At 41.2% G+C, this 21,576-nt stretch overlaps 1 protein-coding gene across 5 annotated transcripts in view; it reads right to left on the bottom strand.

The window, feature by feature from the left end:
* Positions 1–5,655: 5,655 nt before the first annotated feature.
* Positions 5,656–21,576, bottom strand: part of cut (homeobox protein, cut) — a 435,692-nt gene continuing 419,771 nt past the window's right edge. For 3 of the 5 annotated variants that reach the window (XM_065234144.1, XM_065234146.1, XM_065234148.1), the window contains 3 exons: positions 12,098–12,476; positions 10,351–12,034; positions 5,656–10,287 (listed from right to left, as the gene is read on the bottom strand). In XM_065234144.1, the coding sequence (XP_065090216.1) occupies positions 8,911–10,287; positions 10,351–12,034; positions 12,098–12,476 (3,440 nt within the window). In that variant the 3' untranslated portion in view covers positions 5,656–8,910. The remainder of the gene's footprint in view (positions 10,288–10,350; positions 12,035–12,097; positions 12,477–21,576) is intronic. The other 2 variants (XM_065234145.1, XM_065234147.1) reach the window with 1 other exon arrangement.

The raw sequence follows: 21,576 nt of genomic DNA on the forward strand, positions 1-21,576 counted from the left end.
AGATCTCCATCGAAGAAATTCATGGACCGTTTGAGCCTTAGAGCACTTTTCTCTGCATCCAGTTGAATAAATTGATGAAGAGGAAGGATATTGAGTAAAGCATCCAAGGCTGTAGAGGGAGTACTACGCATTGCTCCAGTTATGGAAATAGTAGCAAGCCTTTGTAGCTTGTTTAGTTTGACTTGTACCGTTTGTTGCTTAGTTTTCGGCCACCATATAAGAGAGGCGTAGGAAATCCTGGGTTTAACTATAGCCGAGTATATCCAGTGTATCATATTTGGCTTCAGACCTCATTCTTTTCCAAACGTTCTTTTGCAGGTCCAAAAAGCATTTGTTGCTTTTCCTATTTGTTGATCAATATGTTTGTTCCAGTAGAGTTTACTATCTAAAGTTACTCCTAAAAACTTTACTTCTAAATATAGTGACAGCTTTACGTCTCCTAGTTTAAGATCATTGATAGAGATTTTACGTCTTTTAGTAAAAGGTACAATAGTTGTTTTCGTAGGATTGATATTCAATCCCTCATCTTTGCACCACGATAGTGTGAATTTTAATGCTTTTTGCATTCTTTCGGAAACAACTTTATCGAATTTTCCACGGACTATAATGACAATGTCATCCGCAAACCCAATTATTTCGAATCCTTGGTGCTTTAGTTTTATAAGAAGGTCATCAACAACTAGGGACCACAGAAGGGGAGAAAGAACACCTCCTTGAGGACAGCCTTTTACAGCTGTTACTTTCACTACTGAATCTCCTACACACCAAAAAATTCTGAATTTTACTGGCGATGTAAACATCCATGCATGCAAATATTCATAGATGTGAACTTACTTTTCACGTAAATTAGCAACTTGCAAGAAATGTTGCAAACAAAAGTGGACAGTTGCATACAATATATGGGATATTGCATGACATGTCTCATAAATTTACACGATCTATAATCTAAATTTGTATGATATATGACGCTCCATTTATGTGCATCATAGTAACGGAAATTTACACTACTTTTTTTTAGCTGTGTAGATTAGCTGATATTTCTCTTTTGGATAGCATTTCTACAACCCAGTTGATTATGTTTTTATTAAAACCACGATTTCTCATGGTGCTTATCATCGACGTGAAATATGCATTATCAAATGCACCTTCAATATCAAGAAACGTTGCTAGTAGAATGTCCTTAGCCGCAAAGGATTTTTCTATTTTATTAATAAGAGTATGAAGAGCTGTTATTGTTGACTTGCCTGACTGGTAAGCAAATTGTGTCTTACATAATGGTTTATTAAGAAGTATTTCTGATTTGACATATTCATCTATGAGTTTTTCCATTAATTTAAAAAATATTGATGACAGGCTTATTGGTCTAAATGATTTTGGTGAAGATTTATCTCTTTTGTTCGCCTTTGGTATGAATACCAGTCGGACTTGTCTCCATTTTTTTGGGATGTATCTCAATAAGAAACTAGACTTGAACAATTTAACTAAAACAGGAATTATTATAGATTTACAATTTTGAATATGTGCTGGAAAAATTCCATCTGGGCCAGGGGATTTGAAAGAACTAAAAGAATCTATCGCCCATTCAATTCTTGAGTTTGTAAATATTCTAATGGCAAAGTTCATTTGACATTTCTAGCCCACATAGTGAGACATTTGTTTCGATAGATCTATCACGTTCACCACGGTCTGAAGATGTGGCATTTTGCATGCAATCATGATTTTGTAGTTGATCATCAGTTCCAGAGTTTCTTTTGAGTTTTCAGTAAAATGTCCGTCAGTCTTTTTGAGAGTTCCAAGACCGTTAGAATGATCTTTTGAGAGAACTTTTTGAAGTCTTGCAGTTTCAGGAGTGTTTTCTATGTTTTCACACATGTGTCTCCAATCTTTCCGCTTGGATCTTCTTATTTCTCTGTTATATTCAGTTAACGCCTCTTTATATTGAGACCAGTTTGAAGTAAATTTTGCACGGTTGAATAGTTTCCTAGCTTTTTTCCGTAATTTTTCTAATCTATCATTCCACCAGGAAACATCTCTATTAGTCGAGCGCTCCTTTGTAGGACAACTGGCATTGTAAGCCTGATTCATGTTAGTTATTAAGTCATTAGCAACTTTTGCTAGCTTTGTAATAGTATCAATATTATTGAAAATGGGTTCATGTTGACTCTTCATAATTGTGCTATATAGTTCCCAATTTGTTTTACGAGGATCTTTATAAACCTCCTTCAGTATATCATTAGCCTTAAATTCAAACATAATTTGTTTATGATCAGATAAAGAAATTTCGTCTGATACATGCCAATTTACTATTCGATCAGAAAGTATTGAACTACAAAGAGTAAGGTCCAAAACTTCTTCCCTTATCGCATTAACAAATGTCGGGGAGTTCCCTTTGTTACATGTGTCAATATTATGTTGTGAAATGAAATCAAATAGACACTCACCCCTTTTGTTGATTCCGGAGCTGCTCCATATCGTATGATGGGCGTTTGCATCACATCCGATGATAAAAGCCTTATTTTGGTTTCTGCAATGAGAGACGAACGCTGCAACTTCTGGAGGAGGTGCATCTTCAATATCGCCAGGAAAATATGCGGATGCCACGTAGAGCATCGTTTTTCCTTTTGTCGTTGGCACCTCTAGTGAAACTGCAGCAATATCTCTATTGATGAATTCTGTAATTGGTGTAATTTTGGCATTAATATTGACAAGAATTGCAGCTCTTGGCATGAGCTGAGAATTGTCATATATTAACTTACACGGTTGTGTAAGCATTCCTAAGATCCTGCTTTTATAAGTCCAAGGCTCTTGAAGTAAGGCTACATCCAGTTTTCCTTTGATAAATTTTTTGCTGAGAATAGCTGAAGCTGCCTTTGCGTGATGAAGGTTTTCTTGTATAAACTTGTCATTTTTGTGAGCTTGATATATCTTGAAGGGCATTTCTAACTGCCTTTATTCTAGTTTCGGTCGATGTCCAAGACGATCATCTTTATTCAAGCATAAGGCGGGCAACGCAGAATTTCCAATATTCTTTGTTCCACTACTTTCTTGAGGACACTCGTGAGCATTGTGAAAACATCCCTCAACATTTGCAGTAGCATTGCAGCTTTCATCAGGTTCACTGTTAGTGATGCCGCTAGCTTCTGTACCTCGTTGATTTGTCTCACGCATCTCAGCATCCTCGAAAATTTCGTGAATTCTAGAACTTGTATTGGACTGTTCTGAATCGCCCTTTTCCTTTTTGCCACCGAGTTGTTGTGATTCCTCATTATTTCCTGATTTTCTTGAGGATTTTTTTCTTGGATAAGCAACTCCGAATTTATAATCCAAAGAGAAAACGCATTTTTCTAAAGTCTCCATGGAAACAGCATCAGCAGTCAAGACAAGTTCAACGTGATACTGTTTAACTGTATATCTTTTAAGGATCTTCCAAGCGTCAACCATTAATCCTTCATTTTGGCTTTCCACGAAGGCAAGGATATCCTTATTTGTGTCCTCTACACTTCGTGGGAAGAAACCCAGTAAAATTTCCGGCCTAGGTATGTCTTTTTCTTCAATTGCAATGAGGCATGCTTCTTCCCATGGCTTAATGCTGGGAGTTGTAGCCTTCAACCAGTCAACCGTATCCTGGTTTTTACAAATGATGATCATATGCCCTGGTCTGAAAAAGCAATTGCCAAACTTTGGTTTGGTTTTTTCCTTCCTTTGCTCTGCTACTTTTCTTAGTATTGCGTTTTGGGTAGCAACTAATTGTTGTGTTGTAAGTTCTACATGAGGATAACCATCGGGCAAAATTCCAATCCTGATAGAGTTTAATACCTCGCTATAAGATGCTTTATTGGAGACATGAGTGGCCTGCTTAGGAGTAGACGATTGTCTAACATCTCCTCTTCTAGCTGTGTCCAGCCTTGACTGTACCGAGGACTTCGCTTGAGATGCATTTCCTCTATCAGAATCGAGAGCAACCCTTTTCGGTGGATTGGTTTCGCTCGAGTTAGACTCACTCAGCTCCGCATTTCTACGACGCTTGTTCGGATCAGAATATGGTACTTTAACATTGAGTTACTTTATGGTACAATATGAGTTACATTTATTTGCCGTGTACGCTTTTAGAATTTGTCCATGCTTTTTGAAATATCTCTACATACGAATGAGTAAAAGTGATTCACTCTCTGAGTAAGATTCCTTTTCAGTGTAAAGCTTTCGCAAGCTCGTCGGTAAAACAGTTTCGTGTAAAAGCTCACCGAATACAGCGTAAGTCAGTGTAACAGTAACACCTGACGGCCAGTTTAGAAAGCTTTTGCTATGAAAGCTCACCGTTGAAATCGCCAAGCTTGCTGTGCATGCTTTACGGTAAGTATACCTGTATTCGACAGATAATGGGTCTGTTCCCGTACTTGCTTTTTTTTTGCTTTTTCTGTAGATTGCTGCAGCTTCCTGTTAATTTGCTGTAAGAAAATAATATAGTACAGCAAGTACGGACACATCTTCTTCTTCTTCGCATTTCAAGCTTAATGCTTATCGCATTTTAGTTTATTGCGTGCTCTCAACTTAGTGTTCTAGTTGCACTTCCACAGTTATTAATTGAGAGCTATTGATGCTTGTACCATTTCTGTATTAGTATAATTGTGTGGCAAGTACAATCAGGGAAGTCGAGAAATTTTCCAACCCGAAAAATTCCTAGACCGGACCGGGAATCGAACCCAGCATGGTCTTGCATTGTTCAGCTTGATTTGTACGTTGGATATTTATAGAAGTTTGTACAGCGTATTGCAACTGTTTTGAACAGCAATGTAGTGCAAATTAAATCTCGTCAAAAGTTGTCTACGATATTTTTTTTAAATGTCACCTCAAATCTTTTTTTGAAACTGCAATGGGGCAAGAGTGCCACCACTACGTATGAAGTTCGTTGTTAAGGCGGTAATTTTTAACCAAGTATAGAAAATATTTATCTATTCATTGCTAATAGTGATGCTTCATCGGAAAATCCTTATTTTATCATGCCTAATTAGTATAAATAATTTCAATTTTCGGTACATCAGAAAACATGATTTTTTGCAAATTTTGTAAGATTTCATTTTGAACAGAACTTTCTATAGTGCTGCAAAGGAACACCATCCATAGTTTCATGGGTGAGCTAACATTGAAAATATGTTTATTTTCCAAATTATTGGGGATGGCACTTTTGCCTCACCTGACCCTACTCAAAAGTGAGTTGAAGTATCCGGGCAAAACCCGTAGAATCTCGAATATGAGGAAAATCCCTGAAAACTTTAACTTAGTCTAGAAGTAGGGTAAGATGGGTCAGCTAGTACATTTGTTAATTTATTTGATTGTTAAAATCATCAGCTTCAATGCAACCCCAATGATGTCAATGCAACATGTCGATGTGGACAATGAATCTAATTAATAAATTAGGTCGATGGCCCATCTTGCTCCGTGACCCATCTTGCCTCACCTTACCCTATTCTAATAGACTGAGTGAATCCTCTACTGATTTTCCTCATACTTGGGTAGTTTCTCCAGGAAAAGCCCGAAAAATTCAACTCGCTTTTGAGTAACTCCACATTTGCCGAAATTTAGGCAACTCGACTTATTTTTAGTGAAAATTGGGTTAAATCAATTAGGTGATATGTCGTAACAAACAATTAATCAGCATTTGTTTTATTACCGTTTTACTTTATTCATTCAATGTAATAATTTTACCATTATAATTGTAATAATAATTTTAATATATAATAATTATAATTAATTAATATAATATAATGATATGATAATAAGTATTTACAGATTTCTTTATTTCGTCCACTATTTTCACTTGATTATTTTTTTCCCATTTTTTTATTTTTTTTTTATTTTACGTTTTGTTCGTTTCCTTTCTAGCAGTTCTAAACATTTCCCCTTGGTTCGAGAAGAGTACGTCAAAGTTCTGGAAAGTTTTGCTGTTCACCTTATTTCTCCCTCTCTCTCTCTCTCTCATGGCCTAGAGCTAAAGAGTTTTGTTGTATACTGTTTCACATTTTAAATATTTTTCCTTTAATATTTTTTGTTTGTTTTATTCTCATGAATAACCTTACCGCCTCTCCATTCTTATAGACACTTAAAATTTACAATGCCTGTTTTCCGTCGGATTCTGTTTGTGATTGTGTGTGTGTGTGTATTTTTTCAATTATCTCATATTGAAAAGAATCAACTATTTCTTTCTTCGTTTATCTACACAGCTGTTTCCCTTTAGCGGTTAAAATTTTGTTTGTAAAAAAAAAAACATGGGGCAAACAGGTTGGCCCGCGATGCGGACGCGTTTTAAAATTAAGATCTACTTTCAATAATAATGCTAGTTACGGAGCAATAAAATAAAAACTGAAAACTAACCGATAGCAATAAGTTAACAAATTCAATCTGTTCTCTTTCTTAAAAATGTAATTTGTATTACAAATATATTTGTTGAGGGAGAGGTTCCGGGACTTTCGTAAAGTCCGTTTGCTCGTTTATATTTTACTTTTTATTTTTCGAATTGCAACGACTTTGTTCGTAAAATGATTCTTTGAGAATGAAACGTAATTCTAGCTTTTTGTTTTAAGAAATAAACATTTGAACTATCAGCGCATTTTCTTTTCAGATTTTTGTTTGTTTGTTCTGAAATTGTGTCGAACTTTTTTTTTTTGTAAATGAAATTTTGTTGTTGTATTTATTTGTTTGCTTACTTGAATGAAGTTTGTTTTTACGTATTGCAATTTTCCTGTTTTTAAAATTACTGGTTGTTCCAATGTTCCTTCTATGTTTTTTGAATATTTCTTACTCGTTCCTATAATTTATGCTTTCCTTGTTTTACTTTTTTGTATAAAATTCACATTCCTAGCTATTTCCGTTTATTTTTGTTGTTTTAAATCAAACAATTTGATTGTTTTTTGTTTATCATAATTTCCACCTTTCAAACGTTCGCGATTTTCCTCAATCAAAGGAAGCCGTGCGGTGTAGCATTTTTTCTTTTCTTTGACAGCTGTCCTACACTGAGGAAAATCGGCATCGCAGCTTCGATGCAATTAGAAAAGAAATTCAAAGAAACCCAATTTTGCAGCAAATGTCAATCGATTACTCTATGCGTGGTTATGCTGGTTGATGGTTTGCAAGGATTGTGGTTCCTTTTGTCTCTTTTCATGCTTTTTTTTTTAAATTACTTTTTACACATTGTAAAAAAAATGTATTTCCCTTATGATTTCATTGTTTAAAATTCTGAATAAATACTACACCTTATCGGCATGCTTTTTTTTTTGTTTTTGTTTAATTCTGTTGTTCCATTAAATTCGGATATGCGTTTTGCCTTTGCTCTCGAGTTCGTGATTTTCCCCAAAACAAGCAAAGAGGCGTTCGATTTAGATCAAACAAATCTTGTTCTGCGTTCAACTGAGGAAACTATATGTACAAAAGATTTACACCACACCGACCGTCGCCCCGCGCGCCACCCCCCAGTCAGTGGTGCGACGCCGAGGTTTCCGGGAGAGAAATTCGATTACTGACTTTCCATGGTTAAATACACTTGATTTCTTCATTTCTTAACACCGTAAGAGATTGGTTTGCTTCTCCTTTCATTCTTGTTTTTTTTTTTTGTTTTAAATATATTTGGTTGGTTTTGAGATCGTTTCTTTATGTATTTCTTAAACTTGTTTTTCATCATTTTATCGGCTGTTGTAATGCAATATAATTATATGTACGTGTATTGTTTTGAGTTTCTAAAATCCTGTAATTTTCGTGTTTGTTTTTTTTTCTGCTAAAAAAAAAGAGACATGCTAATAAATAATCGCTACAGTTTAATAAAAACTTTGTAGAAGAAGGAAATTTACAGAAAACTTAAAATTTTCGCTACTTTTAATGATTTTATCACTATCAGCTAAATATTTGGCCTTTTTCCATTACTCTTATGTGTGTCTGTGTGTCTGTGATTGTGTAATTTGTATATATGTGTTTTTGGGTGTTTCTGTGTATTTAGATGGGAATTCCTCCATGGGTTTAGAATTATTTACATAAGCTACTCCCGTTCGCTTGTTCGATTTCTAACATTTTGATTTTCCGTTCACGATTATTTCCCACATAAGTCTGGATATTTTGATTATTATTCTTGTTACGCTTTATTCGCGGGTGGTGGGGGAAAACACGGGGATTTTACTTCCAGGGAGGGGGGAGACACATTTACCGCTAACTTTATTTACCTATAAGTACGTTTAATTTATCAAGTTTGACCTACTCTCGCGCTTAGACTCGAAAAAGGTAGAAGTAAATGCAATTTTGGAGAAAAAAACTCATCCCTCATGGTTGTGTGTACAACTAAAAAACAGAAAAAATAGAAGGATTTGTTCGATTCTGCTCTGTAATCCTAATATAAAAATGTGTTTATCCCTCTTAAAAGTTACGCTAGCGGCTTAAAATCTACTAATTCATTCACGTTATATTCATCGATATTTTATTTAAAACTTGTTGCAACAGTCTTCTTAAATTGATAGTTCAAAAGAAGGAAAAACTTATCTTCTCGTTCCAAGATAAAATATGTACAAATAGTTGAGAGAAAAAAGTAAAGACAAAGTAAACCGAAATGAAAATACAAACATTTGTTTACAACTGAGGAAGTTGGATCGCAGTCAGAGATAGTTTAGAGCTTACCTTAGGAAGGAAAATAGTACGAGCATCCTTTCACGACGTAAAAAAAAACTTGTATAACAAAGATAAAACAGAAGAGTTCATCAAGACATTCTTCCCATATTTCTTTAAATCACATTTTCGTCCCTCACATCGGACCTGTTTTCTCACATTGATTTGTGTGTATTTTTTTTTTGTTTTCTTGTTTAGCTATTTTCGATTGCACTGACTTTTGACAGCTCGCCCGCCGTCGCCTACTTCGCTTTGCGATTTATAACCTCTTCAATATTCCCACCGTTCGGTCTCTTCCATCAGTTCCGTTTTGACCTGAACCAGATCCTTGTCCTTCTCGGACCCCTCCCCACCGGCCGTCGACGCACCGCTTACGCCGGATTCGTCTTTCTCCTCCCGACAGTCGTCATCGTCGCCTTGGTGCTGCTCTTCCACCGACTGCTTCGAATGCGTCGATTTGGCATCGTCCTGCTCGTTATCGCTGCCGCCGGACGCAGCCGCTGCAACGGCCGCCGCCGCCGCCGCCATCGCTGCCACAAACCGCTGCTGTACCGATGGAACCCCATCCGACTGGAGCATGCAAACACCGTTCAGGAGGTCTCCATCTTTCTTTCCATCACCACCGGCTCCTGGAATGGTCGGATTCTTGTCGTCTTGCCAGTCTGGATTGACCCACTGCGGCGCCGCCGGTTTCCGTCGGCTTATCCGAGACATTGCACTCATTGCTTGGGCCAACGACAAACTGGCCACCGAATGTTCCTCGCCATCGCCACCCCGCCTCGCTCCTCCGTCCATCGATTCGGAATCGCTCATGTGACCGCTCTCGCCGTCTTCGTCGAACTCCTCCTCACCTTCGCGCTTCACCGACGATGGCATGGACAGATCCAGGCCACTCATCTGCTCGCTGACGGCTTTGTTTAGTGCGGCCAAGTCTACATCTCCGGGGATGAACCCTCGTCCGATCAATGCCGCCAGATTGGGGTTGGCAGCAAAGTACGGCGGGTAGGGAAGAGGGACTCCACTCAGCCCCATGCGCTCCTTCTGGATCTCCATCAATCGTTGACTCAGCAGCACTCGGAACTGAACGGGATCGAATGGTGCTCCGGACTGGTTCTCCCGCGAGGGAATCGGTTCGCTCGGTTGCCCGTGCGGGACTTGCTGTTTCAGCCGCATTCGATGGTTGTGGAACCAATTGGTGATGGTTCGGGTGGAGAGACCGAGTTCCGTCGCCAGAAATTCGATCGTTTGTACGTTCGGGTAGGGATCGAGGGCAAACGCTAGACGCAGGGCTTCCTTCTGTTCTTCGGAGAAGAGGACCCGCTGTTTCTTGTTCGGCGGTGCAGCTCCCGAGCCGACTGATCCCGGCCCGGGGGAGTTGGAGTGGTAGAACTCGGAGGTGTCGTTGCTGCTGGTGTCGGAGCTGTTGTCCTGAGCGCCGGGACCCGTCGATCGCCGTCGTTTGCTCGCTTCCCGGCGTTCGTTCTTCAACATCTGGAGCCGCTCGACGTTGTTGGCGTCGCTCAGCCACAGCTGCATCCGGATGAATGGCTCGCGACCCTTGATGCTGAGCATGTGCCAGGGCTTTGGTTTGGAGAGCAGCTCGGAGACCGAGCCTTGCGAGAGACCGAGAACGGCTTCGCCGAAAATCTGGAAGGGGGAAAATATAAGTCGGTTAATGATCTGCGTAGCTGGGGATGTTTAGAAACTTACCTTCTGACCGATGTTGTTCGCCAGCAGAGCCTCTTTGATCTTGGTGGTGATGGTTTGGGTGTCGAGATCTTGGGTCAGTGCGGCCATCTCGTAGACGGTAGGCGAAATGTGCTGATGTAGGGCGCCTCGCATGGAGTTGACGCTGGGTGGTGGTCCCGGTTGTTGGCTGGGGGTGGACGTCTGCTGGGGTGAATGGATACCGAGCAAGATCTGTTTCTTGTCCAGTCCGTGCGGTGCGGGCGTCTGCAGAGGAATGGCATGTTGCGGTGGAATGCCGGGAGGTGTTAGTAGCATCGTTTGCGGTGATGGCTGCTGTCGTTGATGGTTGGATTGGGAAATGGGCTGAGGTTGTGGAGGGATTGGGGAGGGCTGTATCGAGGGAGGTTGATGTTGCTGCTGCTGTTGTTGTTGTTGTTGTTGCTGTTGTTGTTGTTGTTGTTGCTGCTGTTGCTGTTGATGTCGAGCTGCGGCTTCCTGTTGGGCATGGTGCTGAGCGGCTGCCGCCGCTGCAGCCATCTGCTGTTGATGGATCTGCTGCTGGTGTTGTTGGAGTTGTTGGGCTTGCGATGTCGGTGGCATCTGCTGCATTTGGGACATCTGCAGCTGGAGGAGCGTTTTCTGATCTTGTTGGAGTTTGTTAATGGAATCACTTAGCATTTTGGGCAACGGAGGCATCTGTTTGACCATCATTCCGGGGATCTGAGGGGAGCCGCTGTAGTTGCCGGTTCGCATGAGCTTCTCCGGAGCGATCTTGTACTGACTGGCGACTAGCTTGTGAACGGCATTATCGTCCTCCAGGAACATCTTCATGCGGATGAAGGGTTCGCGACCTTTCTGGGTCAACATGTGCCAGGGCTTGGGTCGAGCCAGGAGGTCACTGACCGAGCCCTGCGAAAGACCGAGTACGGATTCGCCGAAGAGGCGTTGACTGATGGAGTATTGCGAGAGGGATTCCTTGACACGTCGGACGATGTCTTCGGTGTTGAGATTGTTGTAGAGATCGAACTGCTGCTGGGTGATGGGTGGGAGGATGGCTTTGAGTGGTCGTTGCTGAGAGGAGTGATGTGGAGTGACCGGAGGTTGCGTGATGAGGGAATTTGTGATGGAGGCCATCCGCTGCAGGGGGCTGACGGTGACGGACATGTCTTCCGTTGGCATCACCGGAGGCAGGATACTGTTGCTGATGGGACTCGGAGCGGACGAAGCGGTGGTGGTCGGAGTACACGTTCCTGGTTCAGGTTTCGGCTTTACTAAGCTGAAGGCGCTATGCTTCATGGCATCGTCGACTTCTTTGTTGGCGGCGTCGATTTCGCATTCCAGGTCCATCAGCGAGCCGTTGAGCTTGGTCGACGATTGTTTCTCCTTGGGGAGCGACAGATCCTGTACGGATCCGTTGAGACCGACCTGTTGGTTATGCTGTTGCTGTTGTTGTTGATGTTGTTGTTGTTGAACAGCGGCTGCATGATGCTGAGCTTGTTGCTGCTGCTGCTGCTGCTGCTGTTGATGGAGGGCAAGAAAATTCGGTAGATTGGAGATGTTTGGCATGGCGGGCATGCCGCTTCCGGCGTTCTGCTGCAGCTTGGCCAGTTCACGGTGATACGCTTCCAAGGCCATGCGTATGTTGTCGTCCTGGAGGCGTTCCATCGGTGGCATCCCACCGCTGAGGAAGTGAGGGAAGAGGAAACTAGACGAGAATGGGATGTTAGTACACACGAGACTTAAGACAGACTAAGCAAAGACTACTTACTTTGGAAACTCCCTCGGACTCCGCATCAGCTTGGAGAACTCCTCCTGGTAGATCTTGGCGATCTTGTCCTGCGGGATGTCCTCGTTGTTCCTCGAGCCGGCTCGTCGGTTAAGGTAATCTTTGGCGAATGGCGACTGGACGTCCCGGTGGTGCGGTGACTTCGAGTCATTATCACTGTGCTGCGAATCGTCCAGCAGGGACTGCTGGAGCTGGAGCTGCTGGTGGTGCATCTGCTGGGACGGGTGCTGAGGATTCACCAGACCCGGAGGATCACGCTTGATCATCGATTGAGCCTCAGTCAGGATGTGATGGATGCGGTCGTCGTTCATGTCCGAGCCCTCGGGTCGTCCGAACGATGGCATTCCGGGTTCTGAACCACCTGTAATTAATGCAAATCTGTCATATGGCAAAAGACGGAGCATCTCAGATCGGCATTCCGGGGGATTGTGAGGGGAGAGCTACACCGAAGCCAGACATTGCCCGTGATCCGTCGAGTGGAAGTCCTGAGGCTGTGTGTGGCGGAAAACAGAACGCGCAAAAAAATCGATCCCAACCCACCATATCTGCTGCAGTCGGGTTCGTGGTCGTTCCGTGTGCATGCATGTGTAGAAGCCCATTCTACTTAGGATGGGCGTCGCTTTTATCTCGTATCTCTATGTCTTTCGCCTCTTCGGTCGGCCCAGAAATGGATAAAAACCACTACTTGAAATCTACATTCTATACGAACGAGCATATCATCATCATCATCATCATCGTTGTCGTCGTCGTCGTTGTTACTCCTTGTCAAAGAGGAGGAGACGACCATCAAACCAAAACCGGAGGCTGGCCAGGAAGGCACCAGCAACAGGAGCAATGGAGGGGGAAAAAGAGCCCGACGATGTGCAATCTCAAGTCTCGATCTATATTTATATGTTTCAGCTTTTATAAAATTTATATAAAACGACTTTACATCTCTGTTCTCTTTGGCCGCCGCCGCCGCCGCCGCCGCTAGCGCGCTCTGAACTACTCCTCTGAATGATGGCAATGGCGGATGACGCGCAAAAGGGCCACCGCCAAACAAATGCTCTTGCAGTAGAGGTAGGAGATGGTGGTTATGGTTGCTGAGGTACTTCTTTCTTCTCCACCGTCATCATCATCATCATCAACATCATCGCAGCAAGCCATCACGAGCAGCAACAAAGCTCTTGCTCGCACAAGAAAAAAAAAGAGCGTGCGGAACTAATTGGCATTTAAAGGGGCAACCACGACGCTGTCACAAGGTGAAAAAGACACCTTTTGTGGAAAATTGCAATGCAATTTTCCTCCATTCCCACCCCCTCCATGTCCCGCGCCTGGCATGCGACACCCCGAACACCGAACCGCTACTAATGTAAACAAACCACGTTTGAAGAAACATTTGAATGTTTTTTTTTTTGGCAGAGGTTGCTGTCAACGGTTGCGTTCCAGCCAATTTACCCCGCGCCACGATCCGATTTTCCGATAAATTAGGACCCACTGCGCGACAACCCCGGCACGCTATTTGGGCTCGTGAAATGTCATCGCTCCCTCATCGGCTTCGAAGCACAGCAGGCCTTGGCGAAGGATGGATTGATGGATGATGAAGAAGGCTTCGTTCCTCCGACTTCGAGGAATCGATCAAGTTAGACATAGAGAACTCTGGATTGTGGGGAAAATTTAGTCATTAGTGCACGCGATTGGAGCGAGAGGAAGACGAGTCGGTTTGTTTGTCGGATGATCACGCAATCCGAACTTGTCATTAAACAGGAGCCCTCCCGATTCGATTTCCGAGAAATCGTCGCACGGGATGTGATGATAAATAGGAGAGTTTGATTGGAAGTTTGCGTTTTTTTTTTCGGTCTCCCCATTCAAAGAGATTCCCCATTGGCAAGGGAAGAGGCGGCCCAGTTTCTCAAGAATCACCACAGTGTGCAATCATTTGCTGTTTCGGGGCTATTTCTGGTTGTGAGGTTGAGGAGGAGGACGGGAGGGGGATTGGGATTCCGGTATTTCACAACAAGTGGAGGAAGGAGGTGATGGCAGAAGTGGTTTCCATTCAAAAGAATCGTGATTTTTTTCATTCTCTCTCTCTCTCTCTCTTGTTGGTTAGAGGAATGATTGAAGGACAATCTTATAGATTTACTCCGGTGGAAGAAGTGGGAGGAAGTAATTACTACAAATGTCTGTCATTGTGGATGCTCTTTTTCCCTCTTCTAGTGGTGCGCTCGGCTATTGATCCGTAACTGAGCGATTTTTTTCTTTTTGTTTGTCAGAACTCCGGTAGGGCTTTTTGTTCTGAGTTCAAGTAGGTAGTGGCAGGGATTCGCTTTTTAGCGCTTCTACGATGATGCCCTTTTCAATTCTTTTGATTGATTGTGAATCCTTAACCGCTGTCATCTGCTGTGTGTTGTTGGTTTATCATTGGACCATCGCAGTTTAGGAGGGAGCAATGCAATCGCCAATATTTAATTCTGAAATAATGACTAGACAGAAGATTTGGTTGCGTATTTTTGGCTCGACAGTTACTCCAGTTTCGGAGTCATTAGTTGTAACCGCAGGGCTGGAAGCGGTTACTTCCCAAGAAAATAGTGAATGAATTAGTTTTAAAAAAGTGACCAAATAGTGACTTATGGTCAACCGGAAAGTGACCAAAACTGCGAAAAAGTGGCTTACATATAAATAGAGTATTAGTCTTTGGTATTAGTGCCCTGCCCTTTGGTTCAGTGAGAAATAGAGTTCTGCCTAAAGCCCTACACTGAACGAAAACATCCGCAATACTTCGACTGATTATTGTCTTGCTCGAGCCCTTTAACAATATGCTGTCGAATGTCGGATGATTTCCTTATGGTTGAATTCGTCATCAACTGATGAGCATCCATATGACTGTCCTCCAAACAAAGGATATTTATTTGAAAATTGACTCAGAGGACAACAATTTTAGGATAGGATGGCTTGCAAATGCTTTAGATTAGATTATTAATTTCCATATTGAATAGCCATGAACAACCATTCATCATGGATACAAAATTACTAGTTGATAGAGGAATCTTCCTCCACCACGAAACAGACAATCTACGGTTTCCACCATTTACCAATGTTCGTACCACTTCTGATAGCGATGGCTATGCTTCCACCTCGTTTGTCAGCCCAGAGTAGCAAATGACGTTCGCTAGAATTATTTACATCATCGTTTTGAATGATTTGCGTTAAGGGGCTAAACCAATACCAAATGCATTTCAATTTAAGAAGACTATCATTCTGCAGAGAGCATTGCGCATTCCAACTGAAGGCCCTATCCCTTCTCATAACAATGTTCATCCTGTATTTGAGAGCAAAATCATCCGATTTCAAAACAACCGTCATCCGGTTGCAGCTATCATTCGAAAAGGCGATTTCGATGTTTCGATTTGAATGGTCTGAGGTTTGATTTGACCAGAGGACGATGGTTTGGTACAATGTACAGTAAAAGCATGGACGTCTGTCGAAAGTTGTTCCAATCGAACCGTCAAAATGCACCGCTTTGCTCGATACGCCTTTTTAATAGAAACTAAGTTATCGACTCAACCTCTGGTGGTGAATAAGAGAACTTCAAAAAGAGTGTTGTGAGCAGAAATTTCTGACGTGAGACATAGGATGCGGAATTCTTTTTCACTATTCCTGATATTATTAGTTAAAATTGATTCATCTGATATGCTCCAAATCTTTTATTCTGCAAGCATCCTGCTGGTGTTCAGGAATATTGTTGTTGAGTATGAGAAATTAGAATAATGCCTTTGCGGTTATGATCTTCCGGATTTCTTGCACGTGAAAATAGTTGAGGTACAAATCAGTTCAGATCTGTGGAAAATCGTGGACAATCAATGATGGAAATTGGCAAGCTGGTCAATGAAAAATGCTTTAATTTGCGTTGTGAAAAATCCTTACTCTGATGTAAACAAAAGGTTTGGTTGACACTTCCTCTCGAACTCGCGTGGCGCACCGACACAAACATACTATTAAATGAATTGTAGACTCCCAACTTTTATAAAATTCAGATCTAGTCTAAACAAATTTATCACTACTATGTAATTTCAACCGGATCAATTCCAGTATATTCAGAATTTTACCAAGAAATAAATTTTGGAAGTTTGAGAGTAACAAATCTTGAGCTGTATCGCTCAAGGATCGCTATAAAAACTTATCCGGTTTACCTGAATTAACTAGATTACAGGCTAGAATGCATGATGAACTTCCGGTATATTTGTATGCATGATTGGTGGGTGAACGGCAGCTGGATTGTCAGCTCATTCATCAACTGCATTTTGTACTTAAAATATTCTTTATTTGCTTCTATCTAAATCATACAAATCGGGGATGGCACAGCTGTAACGCTATAAATCCGCACACAAACTTAATTTTTCTTAGAGTTTTACTCTGAATGTTTATTTGTTTAATTGATGTTTTGTGATGCTCTTTCGCGTTGTTATGAGGACATAGTCGTTGTTGTGACATCACAGCATTGCTAATAATGAAAATATCTATCTCTTTTCTGGTATCATGAAGTCAACAAAGTAAATCTGAAAGAAGAGCTGCAAAATGGAGCACATGCAATACGACAATGGAGTGATGCTCGTTAAGAAAATACCCGGAGATGGGCAGTTTCTATTTTCTGCGCTGGTGTTATAGCTTTATACGACGCCTCTAGGAACTCAAGATCATCATACAAATAAAATGAACGTCAAAGTCGTAGAATACATCAGAACAGAGGCGTCGCGTGCCTCATTTGTTTACCTGTGCACCAAACTTTGTTCGTTATAGTTTACCACCATATATCAAAAAAATACAGTGTTTTTATATGTCGTCATCATTTAACAAGCGTCATTGCACTAATATGTTGGGTGCGTGCCTCCGAATCCCTCCGGATGATTCGAATTCCGGATGCAACATTTTTTACTATGAGGAAAATTTTCATAAGATTGTCTTATGACTAACTTTCATACGGGAATCGTATAAATTTAGAATTTCTTGTGGCAAAAATCCATACGATATTCGTATGAACTCCTGTCCATTTATTCGCTCAGTGTAAACATTCTTTAAAATTTCCTGATGTTCTCTGGAGATCTATGGACTACCTTGAAATTTCCTTATAAAAAAAAGATACCTGAAATTCCCCAAAGATCGCCAGACCTAGCTTCTGTGAGGTACTTCGAACATCTTTAAAAAAAATCCACAATTTTCATTGAGTTCTCCGCTACATCTCTGAAGTTCTCTTGACTTCCCTGAAGTTCTCTGGATATTCCTGAAGTTCAAAGAACTTCTTAAAATTTTCTGCAGTCTTCCTGACGCAAATGGAACCGCCTTGAAGTTCTTTAAGCTCTCCAGAAGTTTTCATAATATTCCGGAATTTCCCTTATCGCAGTTTGTAGTATGAAACTTCCTTGAAATTATTCTTCAAAGATCTCCAATCTATCCTGAAGATTCCTGGAAGTTCTCCCTAAATTACTGATGATGATCTGGAACTGCCCTAAAGATCTGCATACCTCCCTGAAGCTCACTGGACTTCCGTAAACTTCTCGGAATTTCTGGGAAGTTTCCGAATTGGTTCTTAAGTTCACCAAGCTGAAGTTTTATGGATTATAGTTTAATTTTCGAAACATTCTGGACGTTTCGGAATGATTAATTAGACTGCCCTGAACTTCTATTTTCCGGATTGTCATGGAACTTATAACTGAAATTTTAGCAACAACTATTAAAGTTCTTGCAATCTTCCTGAAGTTAATGGAACTTCCCTGAAGTTCTCTGATATTCGATGAAGTGAATTTGTGTGGAAAGTATTGTTTTCGGGTGAGAAAAGAATAGATTGTTCAAGCCACAAACAAAAACGGTGCCAATTTCAATCCGTGATCAGTTACAGTCAGTTCCGAGGTTGTGAAATTATTGTGCGTGTTTCAAATTAACTATAGTTGCGATACCTCCCTGACGCTCTCTGGACTTCCGTGAACTTCTTGGAAGTTCTGTGAAGTTTCCGAAATTGTTCTTAAGTTCGCTAAGCTAAAGTTTTATGAATTATACTTTAACTTTCGAAACTTTCTGGACGTTCCCGGTATTCTCCTGAAATTAATTAGACTGCCCTGAAGTTCTCGAAATCTACCTGAAGTTCTATTTTCCGGATATTCTGCCTTGCCTTGATATTCTGATGGAACTGCCTAGCCGAAGTTCACGTTGCTTCCTTAAAGATCGTTGAACTTATAGCTGAAATTTTAGCAACAACTGTTAAAGTTCTTACAATCTTCCTGAAGTTAATGGAGCGGCCCGGAAGTTCTCTGATATTCGATGAAGTGAATTTTCGTGGAATCTATGAGACCGTATTGCTATCGTATTGTTCTTCTCCTTAAAGTTTCCGCAATTTTTTGATTTTTGTCGTTTTAAGGAGCCAGGAAATACTGTTGTTCCGTATTGGTTGGTTGGTTGGTTGGTTGGTTGTATGGAGATTTTCAGCCAGACGCTGGTTCATCTCCGGTTGTTCCGTATTGTTTCCGGGTGAGAAAAGAACGGAGTGTTCAAGCCACAAACGAAAACGGTGCCAAGTTCAATCCGTGATCAGTTATAGTTAGTTTCGAGGTTGTGAAATTAGTGTGCGTGTTTCAAATTAACTAGAAGAAACGCCCCTATAGTTGCGGTACGTTAGAAGCGTTAGGTTCCTATAGTTGTGCATGGAGACTCAATACACAACTATAGGAACCTAACGCTTTTAACGTACCGCAACTATAGGAGCGTTTACCCTATTCGTTTTCCGAGTTAACCGTAATCGTTCGCTCTACAGAGGTTTTCTAGCATCTCTGTTCCGGAGATAATAACACCGACAAACCGACATGACACTTAATTCTGACTTATGCCCGAAAATCGTAAACGACCGATTTAAATGTGCAGTGATCCGAACTGTCAAAACCATAGGATTTATTGATGTAGATAAAAATAATTTATCCAAAATAGATCAGACACGAACCAATGCATAGCTATTGCATGTGGGTTCATGGCTTAGCTAAATATTTCCCGCGAACATTTGGAACATTGGAGCCAGATGTCAGTAGTGTGCTTTGGTCAGAAATTTTATTGTTTTTGCTATCCAGCTTTCCATCACAGACAAACAGACGTAACTCTTTGAAAAACTTGTTCTTGAAAACATAGTATCTCAAAACATATAACCTCAGTAGCGACATCTATCTGGCTTCTCGCGGAAAACAAGCTTGCTCGCTAACTCGTAAACAATATTGCATAAAAGTTCTATATAATATATAGAAACGTCAAAGTGATCCGATACCAGCGCTGCGGCGAGTAGTTCGCGGAACTGATAATATTCAAATCAACCGTTAAATGCAAGAACGAAGATACACAATGAAGAGTTACGTCTGTTTGTCTGTGTTTCCATGCTCGGTAATGGCGGCCTGTTTGTATGAATAAATGTATCCTTCACTGTCTGTGCTTTTTGGAGGGCGTATGTTGTTCCATTTTCTTCTGTTCCTGGGAGAGGGAAAGGGAAGGGGTTGAAATTCGAACATCCAGATAGTGTCAAAAAGCACAGTGAAGGATACCTTTATTCATACAAACAGGCCGCCATTACCGAGCATGGAAAGCTGGATAGTCATTCATGTCGGTTTGTCGGTGATAATCATGTGTGTCCGATTGAAAATCAGAGCGACATTTCTCGCTGGCATCACTGGTATTTCTATGGCACTTATGTCGCTAATGACGTCGGTAGTCGCTAGTCTGACTAGCACGCTTCGGTTTAGTGCTGGCGCCACTATATTTGTCACAGAGAATAAAGCAGGTAGGACTAAACACACTAGTTCAAAACTGCCCAAATTTGAGTAGGATCTACTCGTATTGGTCAAAATTGAAGCTACTCTAAAATTAGTAGACTAGGCAAGGTGTAGGTCACTTCGCACACCAATCTTGGGTCATCTTTTTTGTCAGTGTGCCGCAGGTGTGCCAATTGTGCCGGTCATAGAGCAAGCTGCAATTGTTTGTAAAACATCCATCCTGGCAACCCGGTATTTCTGACACCTTGAATGTTTTGATTTGAAATCGCATGGATAAATCGGATTGAGAATGACGCAGGAAGTGGTGGGTATCCGAAATTTTGGTGTTCTGTGTTCATAGGATAATAAAAGTCCTGTGTTTTATAATGCCCTCAAAGGCAGACCAGAAATCTAGCCTTTCGTGTTATGAAAGCAACGGTCTATCAGCGCTCGGAAAGAGTTGGAACCGATGGGGAACATTGTTGGAGGCCGACTATAGAGGATGATGAATAGACTTCTGTAGTTTTTTTTTGTGTGAGTTGCAGCATTATTTGAATTAAGGGTACTTACTAGTGGGGTCTGATTAACTGCCTCTTTCTCTTGAGCCCACTCTAGAACCTACATTTCGTATTTAGATCTATAAGTGAACTACTGGCCTGAGTTTCTCTGGTATATTCAATTAGAGGATGGTCCTAAATTGACTGTATATTCAGGACCTGAGGGAGAGTCGCGAAGAGAGAAAAATGGAACGTCAAATGCAGCCAGACGGCTGCTGTCACGAACTGTCATTTGGACCCATGCAATTTTATTATGCTTTTCTTACAGTTGAACAAGAATGCACAAGGCGGTATTGAAATCTTGCGTAAAGTAATTTGTGACAAACTGTCGTTTCCAGCTATTTTATTCAATGGGACACCGTTTCTTTTTAATTCATTCAAAATACACACAAATCAATATTGAAAGATACCATTAGCCAAGGTTTTGTCAAAACATCTAGTGGCATAGTAAAATACCAAACAGAAAAGTACAGTTTATCATTGCACACTGAACAATCTCAAACAATCACTACACGCTCAAAGCAAAATACGCTATTTTGCTACGCTTGTTTTGATTTGATTTCAACGGCACACATTTTCATGACAAGAAGAACAAGTATACAATGAATTCCGTGTGTGCTTTCTGCTTCTCCCTCCCAGTTCAGGACCATCCTCTAATTGAATATACCAGAGGAACCAGCACGTAATGTTGTGAACAACTTTAATGACAATTGTCCAACAGTACTCCCATTTTATTTATAACAATCCAATGGCTACGAGATTGTGCCGAAGGTGTGCCGATGGATGTGCCTAAGCTGTGCCAAATCTAATTTCAGCACAATGTGCTGAGTGACTTACCCCTTGAGACTAGGTTGAGACAAGTTGACAAATGAGCAACATCGATCGGATTCTTTTCGATGTATTCCATTTGTCAACTAGACACTCCCAACATAATTTACTTATTTTTGAGTAACTTCACTTGTGACCGATATGAGTAAATCAAACTCAAATTTGGGTAGTTTTGTAATAGCGTGAAGGTTGTTTAAAGAAGAATCTTGCTCGAGGCAAAGAATGTTGTCGGGTATGAACGGCTTTTAAGTGACGCATTGCGATAACAGATCTTGGCTTCATGACTTTGTGTTCCAAAGTAGAAATTTTAACCACATGG

Source organism: Ochlerotatus camptorhynchus, unplaced genomic scaffold, assembly GCF_037179485.1.
Source record: "Ochlerotatus camptorhynchus isolate MF236.1 unplaced genomic scaffold, CSIRO-AGI_Acam_v1.1 ptg000432l, whole genome shotgun sequence".
NCBI classification, from domain to species: Eukaryota; Metazoa; Arthropoda; class Insecta; order Diptera; family Culicidae; genus Ochlerotatus; species Ochlerotatus camptorhynchus.